This window comes from Chiloscyllium plagiosum, chromosome 25 (genome assembly GCF_004010195.1).
Source record: "Chiloscyllium plagiosum isolate BGI_BamShark_2017 chromosome 25, ASM401019v2, whole genome shotgun sequence".
Lineage (NCBI taxonomy): Eukaryota > Metazoa > Chordata > Chondrichthyes > Orectolobiformes > Hemiscylliidae > Chiloscyllium > Chiloscyllium plagiosum.
This window is the reverse complement of record NC_057734.1, coordinates 13,102,061-13,127,299: the sequence shown is the minus strand read 5'-3', so window position 1 is coordinate 13,127,299 and position 25,239 is coordinate 13,102,061. Positions and strand designations below refer to the sequence as shown.

The window sequence follows — 25,239 nt, the reverse complement described above, 5'->3', positions numbered from 1 at the left end:
GCTGATATACTTTCTCAGACGGATAGCGCCAAATAGAGAATAAATATTGTGGGAATATGGGAAATGCTCACATGGAGTTTTAAATAAAGAATACTTTGTTAATAAAATTGAATTGAACTGCAAACAAAATTTTGTGTCCCTTTGTCCATCTCACTGGCAAGAGTGTTTAGGTCAAAATGTTTTTGGTATAATAAGCTAGTCAAAGTGTTCAGTGCACGGACAACAGCATTATCTGTGGAATACAGTAGGAGGACTGAACTTAAAATAAAAACAGGAAGGTGTTGTTTTATTAAAAATGGTTTATTATTGCATTTTGGCAGCAGTAAGTTCCAGTACATTCTGAACTCAACAGAAAAGCATTAAACAGAATCTTTAACATTGTCCAGCCTTGTGTGTTATGAGATTTTCATGAGAAGACAGTGAGATATGGTAACATAAACGTAGCTGTCCTGGTGAAGCATGCAGTGCCACAGATTGAGAGCTGGGAGTTGACTACCATATGCTACAGGCAGTGAGCCCTCAACCTCCTCCGCAGAGTTTACTCAGAATGAAATTCCCTTGCGTGGAAACATTCTGAAGGTCAGTTCCTGCAGGCACCCTCCCCTTAGCTCCAGCAGCCAGTCACATCAGTAACGGGTCACATTTTGTGAATGAGTGCACCAGAAGAACCAAAATTAGAGGGAAGGTGGGGAGGGAGCAATAATGAATCATTTTCCAAAAATCTGTGCTTGATTAACATAATCGCAGTTTTAGGGTGTAGATAAAGCAAGCATCAAAAATTCTTATCCTTGTACAATAACCTCCTAAAGAAGAGCTTGATCTCTAATCTTGCTGGAAACTCATGCCTATCAGGGTCTGAAAGACTTAGGACCCAGGGCATGGATGATCAGCTAAACCTCATGTTGATAGACCTGCTGTGCATTCCCACATTTTCTGCTTGTATTCCAGTCTTATCCGTGATCTTACAAGTTTGAATGCCCTCCATCCGACCCAACCCTATTTGTTCCATTCCCTAATCCATGCTACATTGAGGCCATATAATACAAGGGTTGCAGCATGAACAGGCTGGGAAAGGAGATGGCAACTGATGCTCTCTCCATGGAAATTGGCTCTTTGTCCACTTTAGAGATGGCTGACCACACTGCTGACCCCCTGAGCGTCGAGACCAGAGCCCTTGGGATAAACTGCTCATCTCAAGAAACAATCTGTGAAGAGCTAAGTGAAAAATGGATTTCCGAAACATGAAATAATGGAATTGTAATGGCCAAATTGCCATGATCGTGTTCTTCCGAATAAGCTGAGAGCACATCCTCACGGCCAGTATGTTAAAAGCTGGTTTCAGGGTTAAATATGGCCAATTTCATGTTGAATCACGCTGGCACTGAGTTCTCTCTGTGGCTGGAAATATTCCCTCATCTTCCTGGAAGCACTCAACATCCATATTGCGTATAAGAAACTCAAGCGTTTGGATTTTAGAAGACTTTAAAGCATGTGTCAGAAATCGTGCCTAGTTTTACTAAATCTAAAAGCAGAGGAGAACTCCCCACTAAAATAGAAGGGTAATTTGAGATCGGAAATTGCATTTTATTCTGATAAACCTTAAATTTCCTTCAAGGAGCTTGACTCCTATCAATACTGCTAGGTGTTTAATTTTGTTCAGATCCTGCCTGAACAATCTGTAACAATAATACTTCTTTAACAAAGTGTGTTGCAATTTTTTTGTTCAATCCTTAAATGAATGGCATTGCTGGGATAAGAGACACATTCAAGTTTCAACCCTTCCTTTCAGATTACTATTTCTGATCACTGCCAATTGCATACACCAGCTGGGATAGGTATTTTCTAATCAACCTGTTCAAAGATGTCATGAGACACCTCTTGAACCTCTTGACTCAGAGATAGGGACTACCACTGTACCACAGACACCTCCACTGACTGGGATAAGTAAGGGCTAAAATATGCAGAATTCCAATTTTGTTTTTAAATGGCTGCAATTATGGCTCATTCATTACTTGTAATAAGGCTAAATTTAAGTGTACTCAAATTCTTTACATTTGACATGTTAACAGTTTACAAGGAAAATGTTTACTTCCTGCATTCCAGGGTTCCTTAATGCTTGCTGGCAGCTGACAGATAATTGTCCTTGTGTCTAAGGTGGGTCATCTTCTGCTTCAGGTAAGCCCAAGAGCATAGACCAAAATCTGTCTCTGTTGTCTGCATAAGTTGTAAATATCCACTTGGATGGCAGAAATGTAGTCATGAGAGGAGGGAACGATTCAGCAACATGCAACATGACTGAACATGTGAAATTGGTTGGAGTTCTGAACTGGGGTTACCTATTTGGATTTGGTGTTCTCAATTAGAATATTTGTCCAATGACTATATTTGCATTCCTCATAGTGGTTAAACTGCCCAAAGAGCAAATTGAAGCATTCCAGAATAGTGGAATCTCCTTGTGGTTTTCCCATTTACAGGCTGATTAAACCCCCAGTGCCGTGGAAATTAAAATATTCTCATGGGTCTGGGGCAATGTTTCTATGCTGAAGTAGAGAGAAAAGATAAAACTGGATTTAAAAACAAATATTTTTATAAGTATTAAAAATGGTTATGGCTTTCATTACGCATATCATCTTCCTGCATGTTTTTTCTGCTGATTTTGTTTTGTAAAATTGGCTTGCAAAGATCTGGTCAAAAATATGCGGTTTTGTTGTAAGCAGAACAAACACGCCAGATAGTGAATTCCAAGTAGTCCTTTGTATACTTTCCATATCAATCTAACGCTGATTCATCCTTTGTTTCTGCTCTTTTAAAAAGCTCTGCTGTCATTTGGTGCACCATTACAATTTGAGATCAATGGCACATTCTCCAGATCACCAGTGTTGTCTGCACTGGGTTCAGCAACACTGGCTTTTTCATTCAACCCCTGCTGTGCTAACTTTGGCTCCTGGCTGTCTGGATTGACATTACCCATACCTTTCATCTCGACTGTGTCTGCTGTCTGGTCCAAAGTGAACTTGGGACTACTGCCCATATCATCAGCAGATAGTTGATTGGAGTTGGTACTTGGACCTTCTCCATTTTCCAGTTCCTGCTCTGTCCCCTTCCCATGCTCATCATCACTTTTCTTGCTTTCTCCCTTTTGTTCTTCTTTATTTCCATCCTCTTTGCTGTCTTCCTTGTTTTCTATTATGTTCAATGTGTTGTCTACTCCTGCTGCTTCTTGTAATGTGGTGCTCGCTCCGTCCTTTTCTGAGGTGTGGGAAGCCTCTCCCTTTGCGGTATCAGTCTCTCCTTTGGTTGGCGTCTTCTTTTTGAGGTTGTGGGTCACGGTAAGTATGTCTGTTTCCAGTTGCTTAGAATCTTCCCTGGGCTCATCATTGACCTTCTCGGGAATCTCATCAAATGACTTGGTCGAACCCCGTTTATCTTGCTCATTCACATACTTTTTCTTTGGGTAGGAAGATGGGTAATAGGCTGAAGCCTTGTAGTTTTGCCTCACCAGCACTATAGCACACACTATGACAACCAGTAAGATTAGAAGAACCCCACCAATGATGATTAAACTCATGTATTGGTTAATGAATACCATAATAGCAGCACCAATGGCTGTGGGTTTTGCAGTGGCACTAATAGCCTCATTTACAGAAACGGGGTCAGCACTGTTGGTAGATGTTGATACCTTCCCAGTCAAAAACGTGATTTCAGTAGAAGACATGTCAGATTCTGAACCTCCAGATGATTCTGCTGAGGCTGTTGATATGGGTGCAGATGAATGAGTGCTGGGAAATGTTGTACTTGGACGTATTGTTGTGAGGGCAAGTAGCCAAAATGCCAATGGAATGGCCATTGTTGTCTTTCACAGTTAGCTCAAAAATCTATTTAAATCAAAGAAGAACAAAACAACAGATTAGAATGAGAAAATACAATGTTCAAGTACTATTAAGATTAACTATATTAATTTCTTGGAGGTTAAAACATAAACTACACATGAAAGAGGCCAGGTGCAGTTCAGGGTAAATGTTGAATTAGAAGAAGCCTGGTGTTGGAATTTCTCTGGTCTGGGATTAGAGAGGGGGAAAATCAATTAAAGAAATTCCTGCTCCTATTTGCAATCCAATGACCCTCATATCTGAGTCAGGATTGGATTTGTGAGGAATCCAAATGGCTAAGGATGAGTTACAGCCCTTTTACATCTCTTCTAATATTGATTCTCATTCAAGTTAATGGAAAATCATGGAAGTCTGACCTATTTTTAAACAGCAGATGTAATGTCTTAGACAGCTTGTGGCATTCAGGCTGTATTGTTGACACCTCACCATATGCATTAAAGACCCCTGGATCAAAGCAGTTTTCTGGACCCTGAGTTGTGATGATGTAATTTGCTCAAATTTACAAATTTAAATAGTGGAATGAGAGTAATGTGGATCTTGCAGCTACTCCTGAGATTTCGGCTTAATTTTTGATTTACTTCTAGATTTCGCACAGTTATTATATTTCAGTAGTATAAGATTTTTATTTTAATTCATTTTTAATTTTTTTACACTTAGATAAATGCATGAATAAGAACTTTTTGGAGGGTTATGGGCCAAGCGCAGGCAGGTGGGACTAGTTTAATTTGGGATTATGGCTGACATGGACTGGTTCAACTGAAGGGTCTGCTTCCATGCTGTATGACTCTATCTGGGCTAATCAGTTTACTTGCCACCCCAATTCTCTGTTTGTTATCACAAGCCCCTAGTTTCGGAAAGGTCGTTGATGTGTTTATGGCTCAGTCGAGCAGGGTAGGCCATATAACATCCTGTTAATGAACAACATTTTCCTTTTGGATTAGGCTGTGATGGAAGATTCTCAACTTCTGCCATGGATTAAAAGCAAATTGCTGTTACTTACAGAGCTGAGAGGATGATTCGACTGTTGTACCATGGCAAGGATAATTGTGGAATGAAAATAAAAGAGGATGGAAATCTAAGCAATCGTGCACAAAGTCAAAAATAACACAGGCCTCTTTATAATTTAAACCTACTCAGAGCTTCATGATACAGGTAGACTGGTTACTAAGGCTAAATCACGCAGAAACTGGGGGATCTAACCAATTGGATACAAAATTGGCTTGAAGTCAGGAGACAGAGGATGGTGGTACAAGATTGCTTTTTGAACTGGAGACCCATGACCAGCGGTATGCCACAAGGGTCAGTGGTGGGTCCAATGCTTATCATCATTTATATAAATGATTTGGATGTAAATATCGGAGGCATGTTTAATAAATTTGCAAATAATACCAAAATAAGAAGTGTGGTGGACAGTGAAGAAGATTATCTCAGAATACAAAGGGACCTTGATTAGATGGGCCACTGAGCCAAGGAGTGGCAGATGGAGTTTAATTTAAATAAACATGAGGTCATAGAGTCATAGAGATGTACAGCACGGTCCAACTCGTCCATACCTACCAGATATCCCAACCTAATCTAGTCTCATTTGCCAGCACTTGGCCCATATCCCTCATATACCCATGCCTTTTAAATGTCGCAAATGTACCAGCCTCCACCACTTCCTCTGGCAGCTCATTCTATTGACGCACCATCCTCTAAGTGAAAAAATTGCGCCTTGCGTCTCTTTTATGTCTTTCCCCTCTCACCCTTAAACTATGCCCTCTAATTCTGGACTCGCCCATCCGAGGGAACAGACCTTACCTATTTACCCTATCAATGCCCCTCATGATTTTATAAACCTCTATAAGGTCAACCCTCAGCCTCCGACGCTCCAGGGAAAACCGCCCCAGCCTGTTCAGCCTCTCCCTATAGCTCAAATCCTCCAACTCTGGCAACATCCTTGTAAATCTTTTCTGAACTCTTTCAAGTTCAGCAACTTGAGTTTCTTCATAAGTTTCTGCACCTGGTTCTTAGGAGAGGGCTTCAGGGCCAAGACAGTGGTAATATTTTTTGGTTGCTCAATCCATTAGATTGATGTCAGTTGCCCGATAGCTAACACCAGAACCAAAATTAAATTCCTCTCAAGGAAAATGAAATCCAAGCTTTGGAGATTGATGGATTTTTGTGGACAACTTTACTTAGATGTCAGAAGTAAACACCACAACGTTACCATTGACCACAGAATGCAGACATACGTTTAATTTGTACCAAATTGGAATCTTAGTAAAATATGCTGACGTTTGAAAATCCATCTGAATCCATCTGTTTGATGACATTTGGCATGAAAAGATGGAAAGTGGCAAAATGCAAGGAACACGAAATGGTTAATAAACTTTGAGATTTTCATTTTAAAAAGGCCATACTTATAACAGTGTCTGACAGCCTGAAGGATCTTAGTTTTAATTAACTTCCTCACAATGGGCAAGAATGCCTTTGCCAACTTACCACGACTTGTTTTATAACAGTGAGCAACATGCTATGTTACTGTTCCATCTTGGAGGTTAACATAACCAGACAAATACAATTGGGAATCTAGTTGGAGCAATCATTAACTGGACTTCCTAGGAAGGATTGAAGAAAGCAGGCAGAAAAACTGAGACAGAAGAATACATCCTTACTGTCGGGTAGGAAGTACAATTATGTTTTGATAGTTCATGGAAGTTATTAATCTTCTTCCTCTACACCCCCACTTCCCACCCAGATTTCCCAATCATAACCTTTCACTCAAACCACTTTTGTCTGCTGATAGCTTTTCTCACTTCCCCAATTCCAAATAAAGGCCAAAATTTCATCTGTTTTCTAATTCTTTGTTATATCTGCATTATAAATCCTGCAGCACTGCACTACTTACAGCCTCTCAATCCATAATTCACGAGTACTATGTACCTTCCTCAAGCAGAAATTAATGACACTAGGGTGGTTAGAATAGAGAAAGCCATTTAAATCAGAGAACATCACTGTCAAGTCATATTTTATCCTCACCCAATGTCCATGCACATTCAGGTTGATAGAAATATAGCAGAAAAGACCAGTTTTGTGATGAATATCAAAACAAAGTACATTGGACTACTCGTATTTAGAGCTGGAAAAGAAACTTGTATTGCATTTCCCAAAATCATCTTCCATTTGTTACTATAATTGGATTAACAATTTCTAAACAGTGCCCAAGACATGGAAACACATCTGATGGCAAGTTGTCAATCACTTTCAAACTGCATAGAATCCAGCCAAGACAACATGTATAACAAGGAGAGAGGGAAGAAGGGCTTATGCCCGAAACGTCGATTCTCCTGTTCCCTGGATGCTGCCTGACCTGCTGCGCTTTTCCAGCAACACATTTCCAACATGTATAACAACACAACACTGCCAATTTTTTGTTGGTTTCACTGTTCCAGATTGCCAGGTCTCATCTCCTAAGGCCACACCTGAACTTGTCTGGTGTTTCATTCCACCCAATGGCTTGCCAATTTGGCCAGTTACCAAATGGGAAACAAAAAAAAATTATAAATTCTTGCTGTTAAATTAGAACTTTTATATCCTTAGTCTCACCAGGTTCTTTTCTCTGTCCCCATTACCCAAGTAAATATCCATTATCCCAGAGTCCTTTCAACAGCACCAATTCTCCTGCTTCTCTATATAGTTAGCAGGGAGGCAGAGGTGTGGTGGTACTATTACTGGTCTAGTAATCCAGAACCTCAAGTTAATAAAAAGAAACACCATGGCGCAAGGAATTGAAAATGAGCAAAATGGCAACTGTATATCCACTGTCAATAGTTATAAAGACTCACGTGGGTCACTAATGTTCTTTACAGAAAGCATCTGCTGTTATTTTCTGATCTGGTCTACATATGATTCCAAACCCACAGCAATGTGGTTGTTTTTCAATGACCTTCTGAAATAGCCACACAAGCGATTCAGTTTCAGGACAGATAACAATGGGAAATAAATGTTGGTCTAGCCAGCAACATCCCACATCCCATGAACAAGTAATAAGGACCACTGGTACAATAGTATTTGAAGTAGTTCACTTTCTTTATCAGCTTGAAATCAAATTAGGTGAAGCACAAACTCAATGATTATGAAAACAAATAATTTGTTTGGTTGAACCAAAGTTTGTTTTAAAAAGTAAGAAAGTTTTAAAATTAATCATTCGTGTCTAATATAAACAGGAGCAGCAGGGATTCATTCAGCTCATTGAATCTATTTCACCTTTCTATATGACCTGCAGTTAACAAGTGTTTTACTTTAAAGATCATATGTTTGACAGAAGTGAACATGCCCAAGATCTGTTGTTTTTATTACAGAAGTAGATTTCTAGCATGCACAGTATTTTGCTGATTTAACTGGTCACAGTGGTTAGTGCTGGGAGGAAGAAGATAAGCATTACAAAGGCATAATAGCAGTTTTTGACAGGCAGCTCAAGTTTTAACATGGCTGGATTTAAAAGGTTCAAGGTAATACCTCATCACCACCTCCTCAATGGCAATTAGAAATGGGCAATCAACACTGGCCTCACCAGCAGACTTTAGGTGTTGAATGCAGAGGAAATTGAAACCTATTACAACAAGCCACTGAATTGTGTTGCATTTTGGTAAGGCAAGCCAGGGCAGCACTTACATAGTTAATGGTAGGGCCCTTGGGAGTGTTGCTGAACAAAGAGACTTAGGGGTGGAGGTACATAATTTGTTGAAAGTGGAGTCGCAGATAGACAGGGTGGTGAAGAAGGCATTTAGCATGTTTGTTTTCTTTGGTCAGAACATTCAGTATAGGAATTGGGATGTCATGTTGCAGTTGTACAGGACATTGGTTAGGCCACTTTTAGAATAATATGTACAATTCTGGTTGCCCTTCTATAGGGAGGATGATGTTGAACTTGAGACAGTACAGAAAAGACTTGCAAGGATGTTGCTGGGGCTGGAGGGTCTGAGCTACAGGGAGAATCTGAATAGGCGGGTTTTTTTGTTCCCTGTAGTGTCAGAGGCTGAGGGGTGACCTTATAGTGGTTTATAAAAACGTGAGGGGCATGGATAGGGTGAATAAACAAGGTCTTTTACCCAGGGTAGGGAAGTTCTAAACTATAAGGTTTAGGTCTGAAGTGAGAGGGGAAAGATTTTAAAAGGACCTGAGGGGTAACATTTCCACACAGATGGTGGTGGATGTATGGAATGAGCTGCCAGAGAAAGTAGCGGAGGCGGGTACAATTACAACATTTACAAGGCATCTGTTTGGATATAGAATAGGAAGGGTTTGGAGAGATATGGGCCAAATGCTGGCAAATGGGAGTCAGGCAGTTGGAGTATCTGGTTTGCGTGGATAGTTTGGACTGAAGAGTCTATTTTCAAACTGGATGAATCTATGACACTATGCACAATTTCAGAAGTACAGAGTCAGGCCACAATGAGGATAGCACTGCATGAGCACTCATGAAGAGCTCCGGCTGTGACTGTCAGCAATGTAGTGAAAATAGGAACTGAATCTATGTTTAAATTTAAACAAACATCAAGATAATTATATCACTGAACTAATTGAATGAACGGTAGAATACTGACTGAGATCCAGAAGGTACGATGTTTAATGCAGGGCTTACCAGTCCCTGCACAATGTGGGCCATGGCGAGAATGTTGGGAAAATCTGGAGATATTCAGCGAGGTCTTTCTCAATGTCAAGACCAAAAAGCCCCATTTTCCAATCAAGTGTTAGACATCGAGAGGAGATTCTCACTAAAATGTGGCAAGGAGCCACTTAGCATGGATTTTCACTCATTAACAGCCTCATTATTATTTAATCTCAACTCATTAGTCTGCAGTTTCCCATTCTGTCACGTCAGGAAAGATTAGATTAGATTACATTACATTACAGTGTGGAAACAGGCCCTTCGGCCCAACAAGTCCACACCGACCCACTGAAGCGCAACCCACCCATACCCCTACATTTACCCCTTACCTAACACTACGAGCAATTTAGCATGGCCAATTCACCTGACCCTGCACATCTTTGGAATGTGGGAGGAAACCAGAGCATCCGGAGGAAACCCACGCAGACACGGGGAGAACGTGCAAACTCCACACAGTCAGTCACCTGAGGCGGGAATTGAACCCGGGTCTCTGGCGCTGTGAGGCAGCAGTGCTAACGACTGTGCCACCGTACCACCCATGTCAGGAAAATTTCTGTCACTAGAGGATGATAGGAATCTGGAACTCACTGTCTGTAAGGGTGGTACAGGGAGAAACTTTCATAACATTCGAGAAGTCAGGTGGGACTAAATTTGGGTTGAGACATCTGGTCAGCATGGATGAGTTGGACCGAAGGGTCTATTTGCATGCTATACATCTCTAGGACTCTATGACTCAAAGTATTTAGATGTTCAATTGTTGCTGGAAAATGGAGTTAAGACAGTTAGGTGCTTGATTTTGACTGGCACAGTCTGGATGGGTCAAAGGACCTTTTTCTGTACTGGAGTTCTATTATTCTATACACAACTGAGCAACTTGCCAGTCTCAAATGATGGTCTCAATCACACTTTCCAACAGTGGGTATTAGTAAGTAGCCAGAGCTGATTTTTATTGAAGATTTGAAGGAAATTTACAGGCTCCCCTCAAGAGCCAAGTCAACTCAGGCCTGACAACAGCCTGGCCTTGCTGATTTTTATATCGAATAGCATGCTGATTTCTCTTTATTCATTCACAGGTTGGTAGCCTGCTGGACAAGGCCAGTGTTCTGTTTCTCGAGAAAATGACAGGGAGTTGCATTAGTGCCTATTTCAGATGAGAGTTTGGATTCAAATGCATTTTTATGTTTCTGCAGTCACAAGTCATAGACCAGACAAGGACAGCAGATTACCTTTCAGAAAAGGCATTAGTGAACTGGATGAGTTTTTACATCAGTTTGGTAGTTCCACAATTACCTATATGAACTGCTTAATTCCATAGTGCCATTTAATTTGTTGGTGATGAAATTTGAGTCGTCTCTGGCTCACTGGAACAGGCCTTTGATTATTAGTCGAGGGTTCACTAGACTACCATTTCACCCGAGCCTTCACTTCCCCAGCTGGGTTCTCTTTTCTGATTGCCACAACTTGGATGAAGGTGAGCTCAGAATTGCCATGAGAGTTCTGATTTTTGAGTGGTCTATCAACACAGATCATCCTGATTCACGTGATGATGAATGATCACTTGAGTGAAATACCAAAACGGGGGAGAGGGGTTCTGCTGACCGTGGAATTCTGCTGGGCATATCAGCATCTTCAGGAAAGGTAGGGAAAAATAAGGAAAACCATTACAACTAGCCAGTCCCCAGGAGCTCTGTACTGTGTTCAGCATTGAATAGAGTGAGATTTCTCGCATTCTTGGACAATGCTACAGAGGAAACCACAGCATATGTGGCATTACTTTAAATCTGACGGCATTTGGTGCTTTTCTTTTACAAACTCAATCTGGTTTTCCAGCTAGCTATGATTTTCTTTGTCCTTGCTTAACATGAGAAAGCTGAAAACATCCAAATCAATGATCAGACAAAGACTGGAAATGTAATTTATTGGAAAGCACACACAGGGGTGTCAATATACCTGAAACACTGGGAGTTGTTTTTTTAAAAAGTCTATTTTCCAGAAAGGAAGAAACAAAAGGTCAAAGGTCTGATGAGTCTAACAGAAACTATCATCATGTTGCTATAAATCTGGAGAGTTAATACAGACTCCAAACATTACAGAGAGGCCAGCTCAGCAACTCAGCGAGAATCTGTGGTTCCGTGGCTACATAGGGAATGTCTTTATTTTTGGATTGTTTTCTTGTTGCTGTTAGTTTGAAGTTGGATACATGTACAAAACTGAGAGAAGGGGGATGAGGCAAGGCAGAGGTGATGAAGTTATGGGAAGAAATTCAGAAACAGATGGAATTAAGAAGGGTGGAAAGACAAAAATGGAGAGAAAATGCAGAAAGGAGAGTGAGAGTACGAGAGGAAAAGGCAAGAACCAGAAGGAACAAGAGAGAAAGAATAAATAAAAAAAAAGTGAGAGGAAAGAACTGAGAATGTGAGAGCGAGAGGAAGTGAGACAAAAAAATGGGGCAGTGAGAGTGAGTCAATGAAAGGCACCAGTGAACACAAGAGGGGCAGATAGTTTGCAGGGATGGAGTGAGAAGAGTAGAAAAAGCAGCAGCGATTACCAATTAAAGAGAGAAAGAATGTTTTTGGAGTAGTAAGGCGTATTAATTGACAGGGTGAGACAGCAAGATTAGCAAGGAAACAATGAAAGAGTCAATGTAGCAAAGAAAAAGAGGGAGTAATACATTGTAGAGGGAATACGTGAAAGAGTGAGAGGACATGCACAAAAGAGGGAATAGAAGAATGAAGTGTATAGAAATATGAATAAAGGATAAGTGCACTAAAAGATTAATGATTAGATTAGAGGGAATTGGGAGGAAATGGGAGAAAGGGGGTGGTATTGGAGACGCGAGGTTTAGAGGGAGAAGAAGCACGTATTCAGGAATGCTACAAATCCATGACCAAGCTGTCGACAACATCTGTTTGACTTGTGCATTGAAGAAGGAGTGCTTCAAAATGTGACAGCAATGGGGGGGACAACATTAATTGGAACTCAAAGAGATATACCAAATGGATCAAATTGGATTAAACTGTAGCTGCACGGGGTATTTTACTGCAGTTGGACAAGTTGCAGCAAGGGTTGTGCTTGATAACCCACACGTGTGTGACATTTCTTCTTCTGTCTATATCCACAGGATGTACTAAGAATAAAAGTAACAGAATACAATAGTGCATATACCAGATTAGTATCATCATTGAATGAGTAAGACAGCAGCACATTTCTTAAGCGAAACAAAGTGTCAAATGTATTTTAAGCAGGTTAATTTGCAACTTTAACTACTTTCTTTAAAGAGAGATTCTATTGAAGGGACAATTTATTGGGAGGTTCAGTGGCCCAGTTGTGGGCAGTGCCCTCGAGTAAAAAGCAGTGCTCACTGCTATTACATTCTGAGTATTTGACCAGGTGGCTAGAATGTTGGTACGGTCCTTCAGTTGGACAAAGGTTAATTATTTGGCTTTGTACAACCATGAACTTTTACAAATAATTTTATTTTGAGAAAGACATATTGCAAAGGTTGATACATAAATAAAAATATTAACTCCCCTTAGAATTACCTTTGAAAACAAAAAACTTTTTATTCTTATTGTGGTCACTTTAGGTATTCACATCCCTTTACATTTATCCCTCACTCCTTCATAGAGGTTACATTTTTGAATAGGAGAATGTAGAATTAATGAAGAAAAAAATTAAATACTTTCATTGCAATGGTTAATGAACATCTATGATTCGTAGAATCATATTTCACAGAATGAGGTCATTCACCCCATTGTATGTGTGCTAGCTCTCTGGAAAACTAGTCAATTACTCTAATTCTCTTGTGCTTTTTTTTCCCCAAGCCTATGAATCCTCTCCCATAAGCAATTTTTAAATCCAGTCCTAAGTACCTCCTGGAGATTGACCAAGCTGGCTGTGCAAAATCAGATGGGGTCTAGTCAGAAAATGATCCCAATAATTTGTAAAGGGAAGGAAAAATCCCAACTAGGAGCAAGAATTTTAAAAAATCTTCCACAACAGCACTGCGAAGGAGTGTGTCACCGTATTATAGGTTGTGGACTTATGCCCAAGATTTCCCCGTACGGTTTCAAGATTTAGTTCTGGGTAACGGGTACTGCGGGTTTGATGGGAAAATGGAATCACTTTCTTTGATGTCTCTCCTTGTCAGAGAGCCACATCACTCACAGACTTGTCTGCTTACCTCCTCAGCAGTGGAATCAAGAATGGTGCAGGGAAACAAGCTCAGGAAACGAGAGATAATAAAACTCCTCAGTTAAACGAGCAGATACTGGTACAAAGGCTCTTGTGGTGCAATTGGTAATGTCACCACCTCTGGACTAGGAAGCCTGTGTTCACATTCTATGTGCTCTACAGGTTTGCAAGTTGATCAGGAAATATCTGTAACCTGCTGGTGTTGGATACTGGCATTAACTGGTAGGTGGCACTCTTAAATTACATCAGGTGGCCATTGGTGCTTCACAGTTTGGACATTTGTAATTTCTGTAAAGTTATAATAATCCAGAGGCCACATTTTGGAGTTGAGAATTTTAGAATTACAGTAGGAGAAGAGATTCAGGAGCTTTAGTTACAGTAACTGGTGATCTATATCAGCAACAAATCTGGTGGATCAGTCTCAAGTATAAATGACAAAAATGTCCCCTTTGTAGCCAGCGTTGAGTGAATACAGATTGGCTTAGTTGTAATGTTTTCCGTGGCTTCTAAAATTCATCATCAAAGATCAGTGAAATAGCTTCCTTGGCAAATAATCTGTCAAAACATATTTTTTAATGGCAACAGTTTCTGATGTGGAAGGCACTGCCTGAATGGCTAGTGGAAGCAGTATCACTGGTAACGTCCACAAGGGTATTGGATCAATACATTGAAAGGAAACATTTTTCAGGGGCAATAACACAAAGGTGGAACTAATCAGATAACTCTTGCAAAGAGCTAGGTCAAACACGGTTGGCTGAATGGCCTTTCTGTACTGTATGAATCCATGAAGTATTGGAAAATATCAGTGCTCATGGAAATACCCCAATGAGGCCCAAACCTTCAGAGGATCACAAGGAATTGGTTTGAAAAAAATAATCTCGAGATTTTCTTTGAAATATCAAAGATAACATGGTAAGGTGATGTGCTACAGGAACTGCTAGGGTTTGTCATGAATTACCTGATCATTATCATAAGGCAATTTGTACTTTCAAGGACTCGCTCGAAGGCCAATAACTTGATGTCACGGCTGAGTTATGGGATGAGGGACAGGGTACTGCGTTTCAGGGATGAAATGAGTTCTGGGCATAGAGTTTGGGTTGCAAGCTGCTATTTATAGTCTGTTGATCGAATTGAGACAAGTGACATCATTTCGAGGGAAAGATGTTTTGGGTTTACAGAAGATTGAGGACGTGAAAATGAGAAGAACAGGGAGCATTCAGAGGGTAGCTCCAACAGCTTGACAGGGAGGCATTAGAAGTGATTTACATATTGACCATGCAGCGCCATTACTAACCTAGGGTTGAGGCTCCATTCCTGCTCCCAAACTCTCTGCTAGCCAGCAGACTGAGAATCAATAACCTCCTTAAGGACACAACAGAAAAGGGTGGGATGCTGCAACGATTACATGAGCCCGTGGTGGGGAGTGGACGCTCAGATGGCCTCTCATGAAATTGTTAAAATGAAACATTATTAGACACTATCCACTCACCACCTTCATATTGTCATTGGGCTGAATGGCAAGAATTTGGAAGTGGAGGTCAGGATGTCTTCCAGAGAAAGGGTTAAAATTCAGTGAGAGAATCACCAGCTCCTCCCAATAATTAGCTCCAGACCTCCCATTAGCTTCCCTCAAGGAGAAGGCACTGAGTAATGAATAGAAAACCAGTCAAATATGATTCTTTGAAAATTGGGATATGAGGGGAAGAAAAGTATTCTCCAAATGAAACAAGCTTCTGTGAGCATTCCAGCTAATCTCAATTTGGCCCAGAACTCATTTCATCCCTGAAACGCAGTACCCTGTCTCTCATCCCATAAATCAGCCGTGAAATGATTAAACATGACATCAAGTTATTGGCCTTTGAGCGAGTCCTTGAAGGTACAAATTGCCTTTTTTTGCCACACTGTCCATTGAATCTCTTTTTTTCATCTGAATCTGCGTCAAACGATTGTTTCTGTAAAATAATCTGTGAAGGTCCTGACTATTATGACTTTGAATCAAGTTGTTGGCTATGGTTTGAGATACAGTGCTGTGGAGTTACTAAGATGTAATATTTTTCAGCCGTTCCCCGCTCACTAGTTTTGCGATTTTGTCTGTGCTATTTGCAGCAGGGTCAAGTGAAAGTCAGGGTCTTCTTTGCAGGTTATAATGCTCTAAGCAGACACATCTACCACTAATATCCATAGTCTAGGTTGAATCGAGTGCAGCCAGATATGCCAGAGAAAGAAAAATCAGAACACAAAGGAATAAGGAAAGGGCTGGCAGCAGAGAAGAGGAATGTGAAATTCATAAAAAAAAGACAGAGTGAAGGAGAGAGTGAGCACTCAATCTGATTTAGCTTGCCCAAAGTGAAATGTAACATGACAGTAACAGAGCAAAATGACTGAGAGGGAGGGAAAAGAACATGACAAAAATATGCATTTGGAGGAACAAAGACATTGATCAGAAAGTGAGAGGAGAGAAAATTCAACACAGTTCTGGAGCAAATGGCTGGTTAAACAAAGGAAAGAAAGGGCTGTGTTTGCAATGCCAAGTAAATTAAGCATAAACCTGAAAAAGTACACTTTATTTTTTCATTTGCTGAATGCATTTCCAGCAATTTCAGTTTTCATTTCAAATGTCTCTCAGTTTTTAGTTTTACCAAATTTTTTTAAGCAGTTCAGGACTCTTTTGCAATATTCTTATTCCACAACACATGTTTTAGATTGAAAGGTGACAGCACAAGGAGTTATTTCGGTGAAGAACAATGGGTGAAAATGTGTTCCCTTTTAAATGTTGATGGAAAAATCGTAAACAGAACTCCACGTTCATTTTGCGAATGGTGAAGACTGAGCTCCCCCAATATGTTGTTGGCAGCTTGCAAATCACATACTTTCTTAAATCTGTAGCATTTGAGACATGGAAATGGAGGGAAAGTGATGAGATGATGAGAGGCAGAGAGTGGAAAAGAAAGGAGAGAAGAACATTTTTGACTAAGTACCAGGGATTTTCCCATTCGCACTGAAAGCTCATAGTTTAATCTAAGACTATCTTCGCAATAATCTGCATCTAAACGATATTTACTGCAATGCAATTATAACTTAACAAAAGCATAAGAGAATGAATAAAATAAATTCTCTTCTTACATAGCTCGTGGCAGTTCAGACAAAAAACATAAACTTCGACTTACCCTGTGACCTTTTGTTTGAAACAAAGTAAGCGTCTTCTCAGTGAATGCCTTCTATGTGCAGTAGAGGTCTTGGAAATAAAAAGTTGGAAGGAGTTTTTCAACTTCTTGTTAGTCTTTACTGTTCTGTGCCCTTGGAAAAGCGTTCTCTTGCCAATTATCTTACAAGCAATTCCCTCAAGCCATGGGTTAGGAGCTAGGCTTGTGGGTTCTTCTCTCTCTCTCTCTCTCTTTCTTTCTCCTCCTCACCAGATTGTTTTCATTAGCTTGGAGTTTAATGTGGGAGAGCCTGCAGGGATAGAGTGCTCTTCAACAGCAGACTTCCTGTCAGACGCTTGTGTGCTGTGTTGAGACCAGATCGCTTTACTTTATGCAGCTGATTGAGCTGCTGGGAGTCACAGAGAGAGAGAGAGAGAGAGAGGGTTGTGTCTATGCGTGTTCATGCATGTTTCAATTGAACAGAAAATCTTGGTGAATCATTGGTTACTAATAAAAGATACAAAGAAGAATGAACAGAAATATCATCTGTTGTCAATGTTTTTTTTTAAACATGCCCTCCACAAAAAAGAAAGTTTGTCTCAAAGTTCTAAGCAAAAGAGAAAAAGAACTGTATTTTGAGCTATGAAATGTGTTATATGTATCTCCTGGGGAGTTATTTATGGAGGATTAACCCTTCTGAATGTGAACTCTTCTCCTTCCCTTCCCTCTCCAGTACTCCTTCTTAAAGGAGCCATGTATCACATGCTGTGGTTTTCACCTCCAAGTCTGGAAATAATGGGTTCAAGTTCCCATTCCTGAGATGGAAGCACATAATCCAGGCTTAGACTCCAATGCAGTACTGAAAGAACACTGCTATGTTGGAGGTGCTATCTTTTAAGTGAAACATTAAAAACCAATGCCCCTCACCTGCACATAAATGATCTCTTTCAAAGAAGGGGAGAGATGTTTCTTTGTGGAGCAAAGGGTTAATGATCCTTTACTCAAAGAACAGCCTATGTACAAAGAACTGTGTCATAATAATGTCGATTACATGAAGGTGGAACCGAAGTCTGTAGGATTCAAGAGATATCCTCTCTTACCATCTCTGTGTACAGTTATGTTTAATAAAGGCTGTTGATTTTCATTATCAAGAATGTGAACTACCTTCCATGAACAACACGGTCCTGATCTTACATCATTAAATCTGTATGATGGAATAGTGATCCCTCAATGAACATCACATCGCTGTTTGAGGTAGGTATCCATGTCCAAATCAATTGTTGCTTTTCCAAAATTACAACAGTGACAACACTTCAAAAGTACTTCATTGACTTGGATGTTATGGACTCATGACAATGTAAACAACTTTTTTCTTCATCCTTTTTGGCCAGGAACAGTTTGGCGGCTGCCTGCTGCTCTTTGGTATCTCCCCAAGGGTTTGCACTTTGTGCCAATGAGACAATGAAGGTTCATGGAGTTTTCTGTAATGGAAAGAATGAATGAATGTTAATAGTTAATAGCTAGAATGTAACATCAATGTTGTTAGATGATGCCACATCATCTAGGCTTGGGACCTGAGGGAAGTACATTGTAATGGTGTCCTGCTGAACAGTGTCTCTATAAATAGTTAGCCAAAGCGTTGCAACAATATTATTTCTGGCCCTCATCTGTAGGAAATTCAGAATCCAATTTTGATATTCATTCATATTCAACTAGAAACTGTATCAGAGCCAATGAAGTCAGATCTCGTTCGCCTAAACTGCCCACTGGTAGTTTCTGAAAATGTGTTGCTGGAAAAGCGCAGCAGGTCAAGCAGCATCCAGGGAACAGGAGAATCGACGTTTCGGGCATAAGCCCTTCTTCATTCCTGATCCCTGGATGCTGCCTGACCTGCTGCGCTTTTCCAGCAACACATTTTCAGCTCTGATCTCCAGCATCTGCAGACCTCACTTTCTCCACTGGTAGTTTCTGGGGAGTAGGTAAGGGGAAATCTGATTCAATTTACCACTTCTTCAAACTGCTTACTGTCACCTTGGCTGAGTTCTTTGAATCAACACATACCAGTTGTCAAAGCTGGGCTATCACATGAGAAGATCATTCAGTCCATTGAATCCTGCTCTAGAACAGGCCTGTCAGACATATTCTTCTACTTTACCCCTATCGCTCTGAAGGATCACTTGTTCTTTACAATACACCATGTAGCATCACTATCTTCTCTGAGGCTTTGAGAAATGGATCTGCTCCAAAGATTAGTTTTGCAACCACTAAATGCAAAAAGTTAAGGTTATTCAAGGGCTGGCTTTTTCAGTGGGTTACAGCATTGACCTTGGGCTCATCCACGGCACATGCTGATCAAATGAAGATCTCCTCTCTCTATTAACTGTAGGCATCCTCCGGAAAAGGAGGTGAAGCCACAGTAGTCTTTCAGGCTAGATTGTAATGAGTGCAAAGTTAGTGCACAAAATCAGCCTCAGTTTGGCAGAAGTTAACTTATAGTTGGAGGACAATTTCATACACCCACTATTTCTGCAGCATTTCATAACATACTTGCAACAAATTCTTGTCTGTTACTTTGTATCATTGTCTAATCTCTCAGTTAGCATGCAGTATACCTTGAAGAGATATGCTTGTGGAATCATCACTGTATCATAGCATGTGACCTAAGGGTGTCAAGGTCTCAGATTCCATCTTAACTGGGGTCATTTGAAGCATGACAGCCTGATGAAAATGGCCAACTGTTTGTAACCAAAAGCTTAGCATTAACCCAGATGCAGAAGTGTGTGGACTGTAGTATATAGAGATGCCAATAGCTACAATTAATGTTTATTACTGTATATACTCGAGTAAAAGTCGATTTCATGTGGAAGTCGACTCCCTATTTTTGGAATCTGAAATTTTCCATATATCAATCCTAGTTCTTCACAGCTACTCGATCAACATTTGGGAGTCAAGGTATTATCGTGCTCATAAAAGTTCCAATGAGGTAATGAATATTTTTCTGTGCTATTATGCGTTTTGATGTATAATTTTGCATGAAAGTTCAAGATGCATCAGGTCAGAGTCAGGTGACAACCTCTCTTTGTGTGCAGCTCAGCTGAGCTCAGTTCCCCCCGTAGCTCTTGTGGAATACAGTCATACACCTAGTTGAGGTTTTGAAATTTCTTCATCATTTTGAGTAAAAATGCCTTCCAGAGAAAACAAAAAATACACAGCAGTGTTTAAACTGAAAGTTATTGACGTTGCAGAGAAGACTAATAAACTGCATGGCAGCGAGAATTTTGTGTTTCAGAGAAACTTGTGAGAGACCGGAGAAAGAAATCTGACCAACTTCAGACAATGCTAAAACAAGAGTGTGCCAACAGACGTAAACCTAGCAGGTGCTCACAATTGGAGAAAAAAAGTTGCTGAGTGGGTGTTTGCAAATGGTCAAAATGGAAAATGTGTTGGTTGTGAAGCTATCTGAATCCATGCACAAAACAAATCAAAGTATGATGGAATTTCAGATTTTAAGGTTAGGGCTGGACAGTGCACAAGGTTCACGAGACAGCATGACTCAGTACTTCAGCAGAGAACTCCAACTGCACAAGAGCTGCTGGCTGGACTAGCAGATGAGATATTTCATCAGTTTGTAATCAGAAATCGCCAGAAGGAAGGCAAAAAGTATGATGCATTAGAAACATGGATGAAACGCCTATTACTCTCAACATGCGAGAGAATTGAACTGTGAACCAAAAGGAGAAAAAACAGTAATGGTGAGAACCACTGGCCATGAGAAAAGTAGGTTTACTTGAGTTCTTTCTTGTATGGCTGATGGCACGAAGTTAAAATCGATGGCTGTTTTTAGGAGAAAACTTTGCCAAGAGAGAAATTTCCAAAAGGAATTGTCATCCATATGCATCCACAAAGCTGGAATGGTGAAGGTGGATGTAGAAAATGGATAAAGCAAGTTTGGAATTTACAACCCCTGGTAGACAACACAAGGAGAAGAGTCTGCTCGTCTGGGGCCAATTTAGAGAACATCTAGTGAAGAGTGTTGCACAGAGGATGATTATTTTTGGGATGACATAGATGAAGGAGAAACGGATGATGTGTTACCTCTAACTACGGACAGTGGAGATGAAGAGGATTCATACGACGATATCATTCCTCCTGATGATTACGAAGCTTTATTTGATGCTGAAGGTGTTGAACAGTGTGATATTGCAGGATTTTAATTAACTTTTGCATTTGATACGTTTAAGATGTACCATGTAATCGTAATTTAAACCTGTATTATATTTCTACTTCACTTTTTGTATGTATAAATAAAAGCTTACTAATTAATTTTTGTTTCTATTGTCTTTATTCAGTATCTACCGTAATTTAACCTTAAAAAATAGTCTAAAAAATTTGACTTTTACACAAATGTACATGGGTAAATCTTTAAGTGCTATGTTACTCATACCTGGTTCTGATGGGTGTTGGCACAACTATTACCTCATGGGATAAGAATGACCTGATGGAGGCAAGGCATGGCATGGTGACAGATCATGAAGGCAGCTTGGTAGTAATTGGGAGGCAGATCTAAGAGTAGGTATTGGAAAAGCTGCACTGGCCTAGTTTCTCAAAGCTTGAAGTTAAAGCGTAGAATCAGAATACAGGGAAATTGACTGAGAAATTCTTTGGAGCTATTCATGGTGTTTCCATCACACATTTGAATAATTAGGTTTGGTGAAATGGAATCAGCTCCTAAGAATTGACCAACTTTTTATTTTATCTCAACTGGGTAGTGAGACTGGGTCAGAGAGATGATAATGCTTAATATCCCAACAGTGGTTAAGTCTCCTTTTTTAATGACATTTTGAATGAAATGCCTCTGATGAAAAGCGCAAGATTATTTTCAAAGGTGTGTGACATAATCAAGGAACTAATCTTACAATCAGCAATCACAAACCTGAAGATTCTCATTTTATGACATAATCACTTCATATTCAATTGGTTATTGATCATGGTTGATGGAGGATACCATGACAATGATTGCAGTATAGTCCAGTGAGAGAAATTGTCACTGTGTCTATCTCTGGCCGTGGTCAATCAAGGACATAGTCAGCTAATGAATCCAAACTGGTCCTGTTTTACAAGTCACTATCCTGTCGGCAACTCCTTGGTACAGAAAATTGTATTAATGTGTTAGTTCTGTAGCTGTGGATACCCTAAACCTAAACAGATGCTCACCACAAACATTTGGTAATAAGTAATTCAGTAACGGCTCTGTAGAATCATCAGTCAAATTGCTGCCCTTTTATCTTCAGGCTGTGATGTTTAATCTATCCTTGGGTTGGAGGAAGAAAGTTGGTTGTCTCTGGGGAATGTTAGTGAAACAATTTCAGGGCAACATGTTCTAATAGGCACAAGTTACACAAAATAATTACCCTTCAGTGGGCACCGAAGATCTCATTTAAAAAAGCCTCAAATTTAGTTTGTATGGAAGTATTATTTTGGTGCTAATGAGGAATATGTTCAGGATTAATGCTCATCATTTGAGACAGATTGGAAGACATGACTTCGGTCAGAACCTGCAGAGAAGGAAAGACTGGAAAAATAAATTTGAAGGGATGATGTTCAGAAGCTCAAAACATTATTGAAGATCCTAATAGGATGTTTCAAAGCCAAATGTCCTAGGACGGTAGAACAAAGAACCATGCAGTTCAGTCAAAATGTTCACTGTACTTTTTCATTTATGTAAATGTAATATTCACATCCGCAATGAATGGGTGGGAGATAATTCCAAGCTTACAAAATAAAGGATTGGTCCTTAATAATGACTGGAAAACAGGCCCGGAAGAAATTTATCCAAAAATACTTTAGGAAGTGAGGTTAGGAGTGGGTGCTGTGACCAGAAGATTCACTGTACATTAAATAGGGAGGCAGTAACTGAAAGCCATAAAACAGTCATTGCTGTTCTTATTTTAATTGGATCAGAACTATGATTCTGGAGACTACAGGCTGGTAACTTGACAAATGAAGTTGAAAAAACACTAGAACATGTTACATCAAATTAATGGCATTTCTGGAGTATGATGGAAATGATTCAGAATCATAAGTAGAAACAGAAATCGCTAGATCAGATGGTATGGGTGATAAGTTACTGCTGTTTAGCAAATTAATTGGGATACTTTGAGGATCTAAAGCAATGATAACAAGGACTAATGTAATCCAGATTCAGAGAGATTAACTGCAAACTGTATTGGCATACTCAGTAGGTATTGGTCAATGACAATGTTGTTCTGGGATGCTTGTCTATCCTCACTATTTTGCAATCCTAGGCAAGTTACATGAAGCAGTGCATTATCCTGTACATGATTCTCTACCAACCATCAATCCTTTTCTATGCAGCATTCTTGGCAGCCACTGTTTGACAGCTATCACTATGACCATTGTTTTTTGTCTCTGTCCCTCCTAAAGTCTAAAAGCATTGATACACCATAACCTTCTACCTTCCTGTCTCATTGTTGTTTTCAAATCAAGATTCATCAAAACAGCTCCTTCTTCAACTGTCTCTTTGCCAGGATATCATAGCTGTGGAATTATTTATTTTGTGCTATTTTTCTTTATACAATATCTGGGTTTTCCAAATTCAGGTTTGGCATCATCTGCCTGAACGTGTTCACTCACTGGGGGAGGAGATTACTGCTGGTGCTGGAATCCGTACTGAAAACAAAAAATGTTGGAGATCACAGCGGGTCAGGCAGAATCCGTGGAGAGCAAGCTAATCTTTCGAGTCTAGATGACTCTTCAGCAGAGATGAGGTGAAATGTGGAGGGGGCAATATTTAGGCTATAGTTATGGATCGGGGGGGGGGGGGGGGGTTGGAATAGGGTGGGGATGGAGGGGGGGGAAGGATGCTGATAGTTGAGATTAAGTTCCAATCACTTAATCTGAACTATCAACAGCCTTCATCCTCCAGCACTCCAAAGCATCCCATGCCCCCAACTACAGTATAAATGCCGCCTTTCCACACTTCACATCAGCTGTGATGAAGAGTCATCCAGACTCGAAACGTTAGCTTGCTCTCTCTTCATGGATGCTGTCTGACCCATTGTGATCTCCACCATTTTTTTTGCAGTACTCTTCTTCACTCACCTCGTCTTTTCACTTACTACACAACAAAATCACCGAGACTTCACAATTTGGGGATTGCTGGGAAAAAGTGACTTCTTATTGATGCTTTTGGCTTTGCTGACATCAGGACAGATTCACACAAATAGCAAATTTCAAGGGGAACAACAATTTATACTGTATGAGGAGAGGGTGTTGATTGGTTAACAAATGGATTGAGTGGACTTCTCAATTTAAAACATAGACTGTGCCAGTGGAGGCGGTTTAAGGATCTTTGTTGTTTACAGTGTCAATGATCTCACTGAGTATATAAAAAGCAGAATGCCTAAACATGCAGATGGCAGTTAGTTGTGTGGGAGAACAGGATGTTTGGAATTGACAGAGTTATAATAATTGGGTAGATAGATCAGAAACTAAATGTACTAATTATACTTCAGCACTTATTAATCCTTAGACTGATTCTGGGTTCATTGAGATATTGGTCTTCTTTGAGTATAAAGTAGTCAATATTAGGATAATAAATTTCCTAATAATTTTGCTTTGTTTATTTCCCAGTTTTGTTATTTTGCCTCTTATAACCTAATCTATATGTTCTATGCATTTTTGAAAAAAATGTTACGTTTGAATGTTTTTTCTTACCTCCTGGAAGCCACTATCCATTTTGAAAATTATGGAAAGGAAATAGAGATGCAAAGTGGATTTATCGACATTATACCAGAGCTGAGAGATTATAGCAGTCAGTAAAGATTGAATGAGTCAGGAAAGAGAAACCAGAGGGCTGGCCTAATTGAGGTCTTCAATGCTATGGAAGAATTCGATGGGGTGGACATATGGTTTCCATTTATGGGGAAGACCAGAACTAGGGGATATAAATACAACATACCAAAAGGAAATTAAAGAGAAATTTTTTTACCCAGTGAGTAGTTTGATTGTGCAACTTATTATCATGAAAATAATTTGAAGCGAATAGCATAGATGCGATTGAAGAGAAACTGGAAAACACTAACACTAAACACCTCCTCCCCTCCCCACAACTACTGGTAGAGGCTCAATAGCTTCACAGGTAGACGTAGCCTGATTTATATGCTGTCACGTTTGCAGAATTATACATTACTTCAGTTCATGGGACATATTAGCCAATGCCTCCAGTTAAACAGCACAGTGAAGAATACTTACATATTAAATGCTCACCATCTTTAACAACAATTTCAAGCTTAGTTTGATGCTAAAGCTTATCTTTGATAGGTTCTTTTTCTTTTGT

The 25,239-nt window shown here is 39.9% G+C and overlaps 1 protein-coding gene across 1 annotated transcript; it reads right to left on the bottom strand.

Moving 5' to 3' along the window:
• Positions 1 to 284: 284 nt before the first annotated feature.
• tmem119b (transmembrane protein 119b) lies at positions 285 to 17,299 on the bottom strand. Its single transcript, XM_043715531.1, has 2 exons — positions 16,905 to 17,299; positions 285 to 3,875 (listed from the first exon to the last, which is right to left on the bottom strand). The coding sequence occupies exon 2, from the start codon at positions 3,845 to 3,847 to the stop codon at positions 2,807 to 2,809; it is 1,041 nt and encodes a 346-aa protein (XP_043571466.1). The 5' UTR covers positions 3,848 to 3,875; positions 16,905 to 17,299; the 3' UTR covers positions 285 to 2,806.
• Between the last annotated feature and the right edge of the window lie 7,940 nt (positions 17,300 to 25,239).

Bases quoted from the DNA above. Each gene is read 5' to 3' on its own strand.
- tmem119b (XM_043715531.1), bottom strand. From the start codon at position 3,847: ATGGCCATTCCATTGGCATTTTGGCTACTTGCCCTCACAACAATACGT.